General features: G+C 41.7%; 1 protein-coding gene across 1 annotated transcript in view; it reads left to right on the top strand.

The window, feature by feature from the left end:
- Positions 1 to 6,505, top strand: part of LOC113028026 (corticotropin-releasing factor receptor 1-like) — a 96,251-nt gene extending 89,746 nt beyond the window's left edge. The window contains exon 14 of the mRNA XM_026177958.2: positions 1,663 to 6,505. Coding sequence (XP_026033743.1) covers positions 1,663 to 1,803 — 141 coding nt within the window. The 3' untranslated portion in view covers positions 1,804 to 6,505. The remainder of the gene's footprint in view (positions 1 to 1,662) is intronic.
- Positions 6,506 to 14,318: the final 7,813 nt, after the last annotated feature.

Here is a 14,318-nt window from a genome sequence, read left to right on the forward strand (position 1 = left end):
GTATATGCACAGTACTGTCAAACAGTTTTTTTAATATTTTGGGAAAATGTGAAATATGTGTAGCAATGACACATATATAAACATACATGGAAACACATGCCTATAGATGCCTATATTAGGCAAAAAAAAGTTTTATTATTCTAGCCCTGCGAGAGACTGTGCAGGGTGTACCCTGCCTCTCGCCCTAAGTCAGCTAATTTCTTTAAGTAGTCTTCAGAAATGGTTCTCAAGGACGTCTGAAGGTCATGCTGAGCTCTTCTTTGGATGTTTGCTGTTCGCTGCTTTAATAATGTTGAGGTCTGGGCTCTGGGCTGTTTCATCCAGGTATGCTCTGGTTTCTTAGAGCCAAGTGCACTACATATGATTGAGTTGTTGAGTTATTGAGTTATTTTTTCCCCCAAAAAAATAATAAATTGCATGATACATTTTTAAGCAAAAAATGCAAAAAAAAAATGTCTGATGTTGCAAATAATACACAAATGTAAATTCAGATATGCAAATTATTAGTTCTTTTTTTTGTAATTTTGCAATTATTACATTGTTTAGTCTTTAAAGGGTTGACAGCATGTTTGTGATCGTTGTTTTCTGGAGAATGAAGCTGCTGCCAATCAGAAACTTTCCATGTTGTGTTGTATGATGTATCAAAATCTGATTTTATTTTTCTGCATTCAGAATTTCATCAATTTTGAGAAGATCTCCAACACCACTGGCTGGAATACAGCCCCAAACCATGATAAAGTCTCCACTGTGTTTTACAGATGGCTGTAGACACTCAGCCGTACCTCTGTTGTTGCAGCTCTCTCCTGATCTCGTCTGTATTTACTGGCTGTGATTTTAGCCAAAAATCTCCCTCAATAATTTCTGTCACCACTGATTTTCAGTCCAGATCTTATCAGGTCTTTTTCATATTTCTTAAGGATCTGACTTAGATACTGTTCGTCTGCTGTGGATAGTCTCTTGTTTTTTTCTTAGGTCACGTCTTCTTTTTCTTTTCTCCTCCACTTCTTTCTCTTGACAATTTTAAATTGGTTCTATGCTAAGTTGTCTGTTATGTGCAGACACAACAGTGGTGCTTTTTATCCTTAAATAATTTATATCAAATTTAAGTGGCTTAACAAACATAAAGACATTCCTGTGAAAAAGGTCAGGTACATAGACTGGAAATGAGTGAAAAAGAAAAACAAAACAGCAAACAAAATATAAAGAAACAATAAAGAAACAGGGGGTAGCTGAAGACTTTTGCACAGTACTGTGTGTGCATGTATTTAGACTCCTCCCAAAGAGGTCGGTTACCTTGTTAAAATGCTGCAGTCCCATTGCATAACACTGAATCCTGAAACTACAAATCACTGCAGTTTGACTCATTTCACTTCCTGAACGTCGGTCTTTCTGTCAAGTCTGTGAAAAAAGTTAAGGGTGAATTAAAAGGTAGAAAAATAGCCTATCACTCTGAAAATATTCACAGTATGAAGGTAAATAAAAATAAAGTCAGCTGATTCTGCAGCAGTCAGGTGGAGCGACCCACGAGGCAGCGTCTCAGTAAACAGCGTGAGCGTAAAAGAATTAAATCGGCTCAGCTGAACGACCAGTCGGCTGACAGATAATCATTCTTTGTTTTCTTTAATTCCTCGAGCTTATTGTTGTCGGTGTTGTTGTTGACAGGTGCGCTCAGCCGTGAGGAAGCGCTTCCACCGATGGCAGGAGCAGCACTCGATCCGAGCCAGGATGACCCAGGCCATGTCCATCCCCACTTCACCTTCACGGGTCAGCTTTCACAGCATCAAGCAGTCCACGTCGCTATGAAAGAGGAAACCAGCTTTGTCCTACATGCTCGCGCTTTGGGAGAAACCTCCAGCTGTCGTTGTCATCCTTTTCTGCCACATCACTGGAGTAACACTAAAACACTTTCTGCGGCTAGAGATCTAGAGAGAGGCTGCATCAGTCTCCTAAACCTCAGGAGGGACATTACACAGACTTTCAGGAGAAAATGGATGGGTACAGGCGGGAGAGGACATTGCAATGTTTGTGAAAATGGGAGGTTAGTGGATCAAAAAGATGCACGTGACCAAGCTGATGAGTGTGTACTGGAGTTTGAATGTACAGCACTTGTTTAATTGTCTGTCGTTTCCCCGCTGGCACTTTGTTTTTGCTAACATCGCCATCACGATTGAGGATTTATGCTCCTGGACTGCACCGAGCTGGATTCCATCTCAGCGGAGTCATGTGCTAGCAGGGGCCAGTGACTAAGTCGTTACTTATCCTGAGATTTTATTTTAAGTTTTTATTTTTCTCTCAAGCAGCTGTCTGCTTCTGGTGTTTGTTTATTTGATGTTGTGCTTTCTTCCTCTGTTCTCAGCTCGGTGCGCTCGTGCTGCTTTCATCGACTTTCCAGGAAGGTTAAACACATTCCATAATTCCTACCTGAAGAGTTTTGTTCCAGAAAAAACAGACACATTTACAGCTTTTACAGCTTTGAGTAACCTCCAAGTGACCCTCTGGGGACATTTATGACCCTACGTGTATATTTCTGTGACAACTTTAATTGTTTTCTGTAAGAAGTGGCCCATTGGGATGGCAGTGTTTGTCTTCTATTTACATTTTCCACCTTTTATCGCTGCATTGTGACAGTAACAGACTAAGAACAGCGTGATTTAGTGCTGCAGAAGCCCAATAATGCAATGAAAACAGCTCAGCTGATGGAAAAAATTCAGGTTAACTCCCATAATTTCTTACCTCTTAACACTTTAGAATATTGGTCATAGAGAAAGGAAACATAGTATGATGTTATAAAGATATAATCTAGCCTTTAAAACAATTTATTCCAGTATAGAATCTAATGGGGTCATAAATGACCCTACTCAGTCACTTTAGTGGCTATAGTTAGTCAGTTAGTCTCACATCATTCATCTCCTTTCTGAGCTCAGGTGACTTCTTAGTCGAGCACAAAGAGTGAAAGTGGAGGAAATAGCCTTTTACTGCAGAATAATTACATGGCTTAACTCTCGCTTAAAGCACAAGCTATGATGTGTATGTTTCTATTGATGTACAGATTAAACAGGCGGGTCGATACACGATAATTAGGGCGGCGTAGGGTGGCTGTGGTTGAGATGATGGAGGTATGTCCACTAATTGAATTTAAAAACCTCCTCCTCACATACAAAGTCCTGGATGATCAGGCCCCATCATATCTTAAAGTCCTCTGAGCACCGCATTATCCCAATAGAGCACTTCACACTCAGTGAAAAGAACCTTGAGACGACTGTTTCTGTGAATTGGCGCTATATATGTAGGATTTAATCTAACTGAATTAATTGCAGGGTTAGCTGTCCAGTCTTCAGCTCCCCCTATAATAAAACCCTGGACTGAAATGGCATGTGATAAAAATCTGCTGGATAAGCGAATTCCATTCAGCTTCATAAGTGCATATTTCTATATATAGCTAGCCTTTGCCCCTTTGACTACAGCTGCTGTGCCAAGTAAGGCTAATCACTTCCTGGCTTTAGCTCACATTGGGGCAAAATATGGTCAGAACGTCCCTACAGACCATTTCAATCTGACCCCAAACAGAGGAAAATTGAATAAGAATCATCACTCAAACATCTCAAGGTGATTGTCTGCTATGACTGTGTGTGGTTATCAAATGCTGACACAACATTTAGTTGGAATTTTCTTTTATTGTAACCTGTAACAATGGTTTCTATTCAGCTACAGAGACGTGTAGCCTTTCTTCTAATTTATCTTACTGATCATTTATGGTGCCCGTCTCTGCGCCTGCAGATCTGCCTCAGTAATAATTGGTAGAGGGTTTTTTGTGCCGATTTGACCTACTTTGGCCTGAGAGGTTGGCTGCATTCAGACCATCTCTGAATCACGTGTGATGACCTGAATTTGGCTAAGATGTAGATCTGGTTCAGCTTCAGACTCATTGGGACTCTTGGGTGTCTCTTTGGCTGTGATTTTACTCCTGGCACACTGGTTCTGGACCATTTTGAAGCCAGACCAGTTTGGATACATGTGTACTCGGAAAGTGCACACATGGCATATTTTGTTTTCTATACACACACACGCACACAGTAACCATGCATGTATCTCACATATTCTCATCATCTTATCCAAACTAAATTTACCTAGAAAGAATAAACCTTTGTGGGCAGAAAAACAATATTAACATTAGAAAGTTAATGTGGCAACATACATTCAATTCTAGATATAAGAAAGACTTTTTTTTAAATTAACCCACTTTCAAAAGATCAAATGTTTAATTATTTAATTTAGAAATAATTAGTATAATACCTGTGAAACTATTTATATTTTCTCTCTGGCACTTACCTCTAGAAAAACATAAGTCTAAGCATAAGAGAAGCAGCTACTAAATGCTTCACTGTGTTCACCAACTCTGTTTGTTTACATCTGAAAGAAACAAAAGAAACAGAAAAACCAAAAGAATGAGAATATTTAAAACCCAAAACTATGACCTGAAAGTTCCTCAAAAAGAGATTTTTAGAGATGTAACCACAGGACCAGTGTGAGTGACAGCATGTTTCACATTACTTGGACACACAATACATTTAATTTTGTGGCACTTTAAATCAAATTAAGCGTCGTGTTAGTTCAGGTCACGAAGTGATTAAAGTCTCTGCGGCATCCCGCATGGTTTTCTTTTACACATCCTGTTGGTTAAACCTCTCAGAGCCCACAGTTTCACTCTTTCAGCCTGCATGTAGTTGCTGTGAATCTGCAAGCCACTTTGCAACCAGTCATGTCATGGAAAGATTCTGCATTAGTGGTCCTTTTAGTGCAGAGACTTTCACAAAGTATAAAAACTGTGCAGTGAGAATGAGTGGACCACGTGTTCAGCAGTTCCTTTATTGCTTGTAAGTTAGTTAGTTGTTATATTTTTTACTTGTCAGGGACCAGGCACAAAAGGATTGAACTCATATGAGAAAAGATGCCTTATACTGGATTTAGCTACAAGCACTTTAAATAAATACAATATTAAACAAGCCTATACTACAAATGCAGATAAGAACTACAAGATAATCAAATGTACAAGCTTCTTCTTCTTTAGTGGATCATCTGCTTCCATTTCACTCTTTCTGTAGCATCCACCTCTGTCACATGACCCCCCTCACAACACCCATGAATCTTCACTGCAGTCTGTGCTGTTCGTCCTGCCTGGCAGCTGCCCTGTCCGGACTGTCTCGGCATTGCCTCACTAAGTTCCCATCCAAACACCTCAATCTGATGTACTTATTTCTAATCCTTTTCATGCTGGATTCTTCTAATGATAAGTACAGTTTCCACAGCATCAGGGGTGGTCATTTATCCACCCCGGACCCTGACTCATTATGAGTCACGTGTTTGATTTGACTGCCCTTTCTGACGCAACCCTTCACATTTATCTGGGCTTGGGACAGGAAGTACGCAGTGTTGTGCTCGGCAGTGGCAGCAACAGGTATAAATGACCACAGATATGATTTCAACTGAGTCGAAAATAACAAGAAAGCTGGGAGAGAAGGTGGGTTGTAAAGCAGCTTTTACATGTCCAAAGTGCTATGCTCAAAGTGTCACCCATTTGAAAGCAAACCAAGTTAAAATTATCAGTCAGAATTTAGTTTTAAAAAAAGGAATAATCTTTATAGAAAGCAAATGAAATGATCAAGTTTTACAAGTTTTAGTCAGACCACCGCCGCCTCCGATGGTCTTTGTGGAACAAAACTCTTCAGCTGATCAAAGAGACTTAATAGATCGACTCGACCAGCAAGCAAAGGGTTCCTCCATTCAGGGTGGTGTTTATACTCATTCACACCTTTCTGTGGCGTTCGATTGACTTGAACACTTGCAGTAACTGTATTTACTGATGACCTGTAAATATATAAATATCAGAGGTGAGTGTGATGGGAGGGGGCTTTAAAATCCACGAATAGAAACCAAAAACACAAACCACACACTGTAAATCATATGGGCACATTTTCCATGTGATCAGCAATTCACAGTCCACATTCCTATGATACCAGTATGCCTAGCACCTGTGCATTTTTATGAGAAAATTGTATATGAACCTTTTCTTTTTGTCACCCTATTATTATAATTTTTTTACCCCTTGTAAGTGATGTGTGAGCTCTGGTTGTGATAAAAAAAAAAAGTCAAATTATTTTAAGTAATTGAGTTTTACATGATGCTGATCATCACTTGTAACAGAGCAGCTGCTTTCAGCTTGATTCCAGCCTTTTGTGGTGGAGAAAATTCAAATTAAACGAAAGAAACGTGTAGTCGTCATGCAATTGTGCTAGGAATTTTCAAAATAAAAGTTTTACATCAGCAAGAATAAGAAATATAGAAACCATGCAAAGAGAATCTTCATCGTTTTGTGGTACGTATACGGTGGTCAATGAAAAATCACAATGTCATTCAAATTATTATTTATTGTTATTTATTTTCAATATTGTTATTTTCATACTTGAAAAAAAATGTCAAGCGATAATAAACTGTGTGTTGCATTTGACTGAATGAAAAATTGAAGAGATTTATTTATAGACAAGTTTTTCTGAAAACAAGCCTGTAAAAAAAAAAAGACACCATTACCCGCGATGGAGACTCCGGATCACACAGCCATTTGTCTCCACAGTCCCCCGAGACGAAAGCAAAGAAAGAAAACACATCCTGAGTATCGTGTGATCCTCTTAAGCTTTGTGTGTGAGTCTCGAAGGGGAGCACAGCCCAAATCTGGCTTTTAAATAAGATCCTTCTGCCCAAGTGAACATTCACCATTTTCTGGGTATGAGAAGGGAGGGGTCTTTGTGTGTGCACTAAAACACAAAGAAAGGACCACAGAAGTCGACTTTAACAGTATTCACCATGATGCACTATTGCTTAATTGAATGCAAACACTTAAAGAGAACAGGAAGGTTAGTCGTTGCCTGCGGAGCGGCTTTTGGGGGGGACGATTACTCTGTCATCTCATGGATTCACTCTTCCACTCAGGGCTTCTAGCTTTGGGAGAGTTACTCATATTCGCAGTTCCAGATAAAACTACAGTCAGCATGATTCAATTTCCTATTCTCATTACTTCTTGTCATGATTACATAATGACTGTTTATGTGGAGAAGCATCAAAGTGCTGTAGTAAACAAGTTTTGGCCTTTTTCTTACATGTGCACAAATTTACAGTTTATGGCATAAACACTGGAAAACAAATGAAATTCTGTGAAATATGAGACATGAGTACATTATAGACTGTATACAAAAGATGGACGTGGCCACTGTGACGTCATACATTGGTTTCTGAAATCCTGTTTTCAAACCTTGACTTTAGGATTTTGCTTAATAGCAGGTTGTTACTTCTGGAGGGTAGAGTACTAAATTATTAACTAATGCTAGTAAGGTTAGCAATATAGGCTAAAGAAAGAACATCACACACACAGCGGTGCTTGCTAGCTAGTACCATTACAACAAAAATAATATAATTTAACTCACTTATATTGGAGTAATAGACCTTTTGGACAGTTGGTAGAATTAGGGACACCACACAGTCAGTTTATTATTCACACTATTTTTGTCTGCATGTTTTAGTAAATGGTAAATGGCCTGCATTTGTATAGCGCTTTTCTAGTCCCTAAGGACCCCAAAGCGCTTTACACTACATTCAGTCATTCACACACTGGCGATGGCAAGCTACATTGTAGCCACAGCTGCCCTGGGGCACACTGACAGAGGCGAGGCTGCCGGACACTGGCGCCACCGGGCCCTCTGACCACCACCAGTAGGCAAACACGGGGTTAGTATCTTGCCCAAGGATATTTGGCATGCAGCGAGGAGGCAGCCTGGGATCGAACCACCGACCTTCTGATTAGTGGCTGACCTGCTCTGCCACCTGAGCTACAGCCACCCAGTATTCTTATTTCCTCTCATGTTGGTTTTTTGAAGCAAACAATACAAGTGGAAGTCTTTGAGAAAACAGCTTTCTGACTTCAAGTCTGTTAAGTCCATTTTGCAAATGGTATCCTGCACAATGGTATCCTTGGTGCCTGAGAGTTTATTTGTGCTGTAAAGTTTGACATTCTAACATGGTAGTCTATGGGGATTGGCAGGCTTATGGAGACAGCCTCAAGTGGTTATTGGAGTTTTTCTTTAGGTATTTCTATAGGGCTTTGGAGCGTGATGTCACGGGGGTGGGCGTGGAAAGGATTTTGGCCCAATCCGCCATTTTGGGGGTCTAAGTAAGGAGCGAAAGCATAGCCATGGTTCGTACTTGCTGTGTGGTCGGCTGCAATGTTCGATCTTACGACCGGCACGGGAATAAGTTTCGATTGTCTTTTTATGCTTTCCCAACCTGGAAGCAACATGAAGGAGCTCATGTATCGGATATTACCAAACGAAGGCGCCGAGCCTGGATAGCAGCCGTGAGACGAGCTGATATCAAGTTCTGTTATGTCTCCAGATATCAGTTGGTGTGCTCAAGACATTTTCATTCCGGTAAGTTCTAAATATGTTCACATCACACTTTATAGCTGAATAATATTATCGTTGGTGGTCTCGGAAGTTATAGAAATTGTGATCAAACATCGAATGGAGTGACTTGATTGGTTGATGTAAAGACAATAAATGAAATGAGACAGGAAGGACACAAATTGGCGATAACTATTCTTCCCGCCCCATGAAGGACACCTGGATTGGCTGGAGGACTGTTTACTTAGCCTGATAGGCCGAAGGACACTGTCTCAGCTAAACTATGGACACGCACACACACACACTTACACTGATAAGCACTCACTCATCCCCCTCCCTTTCCAACGCCTTCGATGCTTGTGCCCTACCGGGGATGATAGCAGTCAACTGGACCAGCACAGATGCTGCAGGACCGGATGCGCTGTCTACGCCGGCTCTCTCTTACCCTTTACCCGCCCTGTTGCTTGTCTCGTGTTTCTATGGTGTATTGATAGTCATGTGCTTTTGTGCTGAGGTGTTTTTTCTTTTATCAAACTGTTCTCCCACTAGGAGCTCAGTCTGAGTGGAGTTTTTTTTCTCCTCCTCTTACCTCATGTAGTGTATTTTCGTTGTTTTTTTCCTATCAGCCTACCTTCTGACATGTCTGCCCAATGTGATGTTTGTGTAAAGTTGGTCAGAAGGTTCCTTTGTGAGTGCGCATGCGCCATTAGCGTGCTGCCTGCTGTAACCCCTAATTTCCCTCGGGATGAATAAAGTATTCTGATTCTGATTCTGATAATTTACCCGATTATCAATGTGTTAACTTGCATGTACTTTACAAGTATGGGCATATAATATGATAACGATATTTTAGCAGTTAAATGATAAATGTGTAACATTAATTATGGTGGGGGGTGGAAAATGGCTATTTCACTCGATGCACTCCAGCTGACTTACTTTGACGACGTACTCAGAGTTTGGCGGCTTGAAAATAGCCAAATCTTACACCCAGCCAAATTCAAATTCAAATTTTATTTGTCACGTACACAGTCATACACAGTACGATATGTAGTGAAATGCTTGGACAACTGCTCGTGACCTAAAGAAAACAAAAAAGGAAAAGGCTATGAATAAGATAGGAAATAAATATGAAAAATTAAAAAGGGTAAATTTAACTAGGAAGGAATAAAATATAAATTAAGGTTAAAAATGAAATAACTGTACAACACAAATTAGAATGAAGGGTAAATTTAACTGGGAAGGAATAAGATAAAATATATAAATTAAAATTGAAAATAAAATAACTGTACAACAAAATACACAATATAGAACTATATAAGAATGTATGAAGAAATCTAAATATAGATAAATATATACACAATAACAGCAGCTGTACAAGTATTAACCGGAAATGAAGAATATAGTGACCAGTGTTGTGCAAAAAAACAATGTGTGCAAAAACAATGTCCAGAAAGTCCAGTGTGTGTGTAAGAACCATATGTGTGGGTCAGTACTGTGTGGTGGTGTGATTGAGAGACCGTATCGCCTGCGGGAAGAAGCTCCTCCTCAGTCTCTCTGTGTTGGTCTTCAGGGAGCGGAATCGCTTTCCTGACCTCAACAGAGAGAACAGTCTGTTGTTGGGATGGCTGAGGTCCTTCACGATCTTCCTGGCCTTGGTCCAGCACCGCCTGCTGTAGATTGAGTGCAGGTCAGGGAGCTCGGAGCGGATGGTGCGCTCAGCTGACCGCACAACCCTCTGTAGAGCTCGTCTGTCCTGCATGGTGCTGTTCCCGAACCAGGTTAAGATGTTTCCCGCCAGGATGCTCTCTATGGTGCACGAGTAAAAGTTCCTGAGCACCTTGGAGGGCAGTTGGAAGTCTCTCAAGCGTCTGAGGTGGTAGAGACGCTGACGGGCCTTTTTCACCACGGTGTTGATGTGACAGGACCATGACAGGTCCTGCGTGATGTGAACTCCGAGGTATTTGAAGCTGTCCACTCTCTCCACTGGGCACTCGTTGATGACGGGGGTCTGGTAGTTCCTCTCCTGCTTAGTGCTGAAGTCCACTATCAGCTCCTTTGTCTTACTGACGTTTAGAAGGAGGTTGTTCCTCTGGCACCAGTTCTCCAGATTCCTAATCTCCTTCAGGTAGGCCGTCTCGTTGTTATCAGAGATCAGGCCCACCACGACGGTGTCGTCAGCAAACTTGATGATGGTGGTGGAGCTGGTAGTGGCCACACAGTCATATGTGTACAAAGAGTACAGCAGGGGGCTCAGAACACACCCCTGGGGGGCTCCAGTGCTGAGAGTGGTGGAGGCTGAGACATGTCCGCCCATCCTTACTGCCTGTGGTCTGCCAGTTAGGAAGTTGGAGATCCACTGACACATAGATGAGCTGAGTCCCAGATGCTCCAGTTTGGTGGTGAGTGTGGAGGGAATTATGGTGTTAAATGCAGAGCTGTAGTCTATGAAGAGCATTTTAACATAATTCCCCCTTCTAGTGTCCAAGTGAGTGAGTGATGTGTGGAGGAGATGAGAGATGGCATCGTCTGTGGAACGATTTGGACGGTAAGTGAACTGTAGTGGGTCCAGTGTGTCTGGTAGTGAAGAAATGATGAAGTCTCTGACCAGGCGTTCAAAGCACTTCATCACTACTGAGGTGGGGGCTACAGGGCGATAGTCATTGAGAGAAGCAGGGTGGGGTTTCTTCGGGACAGGAACAATGATGGACTCTTTGAAGCATGTGGGGATCACCGACTGAGATAAAGAGATGTTGAATATCTCAGTGAACACAGGAGCTAGCTGGTATGCGCAGTCTCTTAGGATACGACCTGGGATGCCGTCTGGTCCTGCTGCTTTCCTGGTGTTCACTCTTTTGAAGGCTCTCCTTACTTCATGCTCGGAGATGACGAGCACGTTTCCGGTGCTGGCAGTATCTTCCTGTCTGCAGCCGTTAGCGCCGCTAACACTAGCATTGTTGGAGACCTTAGCTGCAGCCTCGAAGCGAGCATAGAAAGTGTTCAGCTCGTCTGCCAGAGTCACGGCCGCGTTCGTCATACCGGTTGTTGGTGCTTTATAGTCCGTTATTGTCCTTAGTCCCCACCACAGGCTCCTAGAGTCACTCTGTTGGAGTTGTGACTCTAGTTTCCTCCCGTAGCGCTGCTTCGCCTCTTTCACCGCCCTCCGCACGTTATATGTATGCCATTTGTAAATTGGATGTGCGCCTCCAGTGACTTGTAATTACGAAACTGGTTCGCTGTGTAAGCGCTTACTCCACAAACAAGATACGTGAAGATATCGGGGTAGGACAGTGGCGGTAAGTCGTCTGGGTCTTTACTCCACTGTCGTATTTCAAATGGGTCCAGATTTGCGATGCACTCTATTTTTTTTCAAGTACCGCTGCTTCGCCTCTGGACGCAATCGGTCTCTATACCGTCCGTTTTCTTTTGAGCTGCTTTTAAGCATCTTTCTTGTCGTCGTCGTTCCAACACAGTGTGTTTGTTCTGATTCGTAGACCCCGAAAATGGAGCTGCGCTCCCACAATGCATTGCGGCGTGACGTCAACTCCAAAGCCCTATAGAGATTGACAGACCACGTGACTTTCGCACATTGCATGCCGGGAACTCGTGGCAAAACAATCCAAGTACCGCATCAAACGCAAGCATTTGCAGCACCGCAAAACATTCATTCTCCAGTTCCAATACCTTCTTGGTTTTTCTTTGCCCCCCAAAAAAGTTATGTAGAAAACGAAGGAGAACAATGCCGGTCCGTACAAAGACAGTCTCGACGAAAAGGCAAAGAAAAGATACGGGGGGAAAATCAAAGGAGTGAAAGGGTCAGACCCTTACGAGCACACAGAGTGGACAAAAGACGTTAGCGTGCTGCCCAACTTTCACCACGCTCAGATTTGTAATTATACGGTTCGTGGAGTGAGTGCATACACTCATGAAGTTTAGTAACTTCAGGTGACTGCAACAAGCCCAGGTACAGTTTACCGACGGATGGGTGCAGGACCTTGAAATGCACCGTGTAGAACGAAAGACCATCGTACGTATCATAAGTTTACCAGTCTCACAAATCGTCTTCATAAATACACATTCGTTAACCGTTTATTAATAGGACCTTTGAGCTCAACGGTAATTAATTAGTAGTGGAAATAATTTCTGGTTCGCATCACAGAAATGTAGCAGTGACAATAATACTGTATGCTGTAATCGCACTGGACAATTAGTGATACAAAAAGCCTGTTTTACCCTGTGAATAAAAGTATATGTTTTTGTCAATGTACCATAATAACAGAAGCGAAACGCAATATTGTGTCAGGTCAATTCACTATTTATGCACAATAAACAAAGGAGCATAGCGCGACAATTTCTGTTCAGCGCCAGACTTGCTTGTAACCTATATCACCAATTATGTTAAGAAAAATGACGCATTAACTACAACAGCAGACTGACCTTTGTGTAAATGCTTGGAGCAGACTAACCTGTGAGCTGGAGTGTTCTAGGACGTTATATTTGATCTTTGAATGGCTGCAATCCAGGCCATCTGTCGGCTCTTTGTTACTTCGGAAACATGGCTCGAACAATTTCTCTTCAACGACGTAATCCGATAACAACCGATCTCTTTACCCGTCGGCTTCCCGTGGCTGTCATGCAACCGGCTATTGCAGTTAATAATACAACAGCTTCTTGACATTTTTTGTGTTTCTTTTTATTGCTGTGTAACTGATTTCAATTGAAAGCCTGCGTGCGCTAGTACCTCTTGCCACGAGTTCCCAGAATCCTTTGCGGTTTTAGCCCTGAATGAGGTCACATTTTCAATCTCTATACAACAGTGTGCATATTTGTACTAAAATTATATAACTTTTTTAAAAATTAAAAATACAGCCTAAAGCTTTCATAGTAGGAAGACTCCAAACAGACACAGGAAAAAGTCCAAAAAGCCAAATCCTCATTCCAAAAAATGGTGGTCATGCACTGTGGTCAGGTAGACAGCATGCACGGCAAACCAGCTGAGGAGCATAAAAAGGCAAACATCCATTAAGCCGGTTCAAAAGGACGTAAAAGCTGCTGCAAATTTTGACTGCAAAGAAAACAAGATGAGTTTGGGCAAACTTGTGTGTGGATTTTCCCGTTTTTAAATAAAATTAAAACATCATACCTGGAAGAACTCTTTGGATCTGGAAGCATAAAAGTCTTCAGCAAACCAATGTTTACCCTGTTTTATTTGATGAGGTTTTGTGAGCCTTTGACTTAAGGCTCACAAGATCATCCATCACCTGGAATATTTCCATCTAACAAGTGAGCCTTGTCAAAAATTAGCTGGCAGGATTTCTTGACTTCTTAATTAGACCATTAGTCAGCAAAGAGCCCTGTTCTACTTCTAAAGTAATCAATGTTATGGCAAGAGCCACTCAGCAAAATAAAGACACGCACCAGTGCATCGTTACTGAAAGACTTCAGGGTAGGTACATCCAGAAAATTGAATGCGATAATTTCTTCAAGTACAAAACGGCATCAAACTCTGTGATTCTCACGAGGACTGCTTCAGGAAAAGAGGACCAACAGTTCAGCACAGTTACAGAAATCAGCAGTTAATAACACTTCAAATGAGAGCCCTCGTCAAATGCTCCCCAGAGCTCAACATCAGAAAACTGTGTGAATCAGTCCTTCACGGAGGAGAGGAGCGAACTGCTGGGACCAGAAAGCACATAGACAGAACATCAGAGCAGAGACTTTCGGTTTCAGCTTTGTCTTTCTGAGAGGCAGAAAGAGGTAAACCGATAATTACAAAGGAGTATTAGGGCCACGTTAAGAAAATAAATATATTATTGATCACGTTGAGAATAAAGTTGAAATGTGGAGATTAAAGTTCCATCCATCCATTCGCTA

The sequence above is a fragment of the Astatotilapia calliptera genome, chromosome 8, assembly GCF_964374335.1.
Source record: "Astatotilapia calliptera chromosome 8, fAstCal68.1, whole genome shotgun sequence".
NCBI classification, from domain to species: Eukaryota; Metazoa; Chordata; class Actinopteri; order Cichliformes; family Cichlidae; genus Astatotilapia; species Astatotilapia calliptera.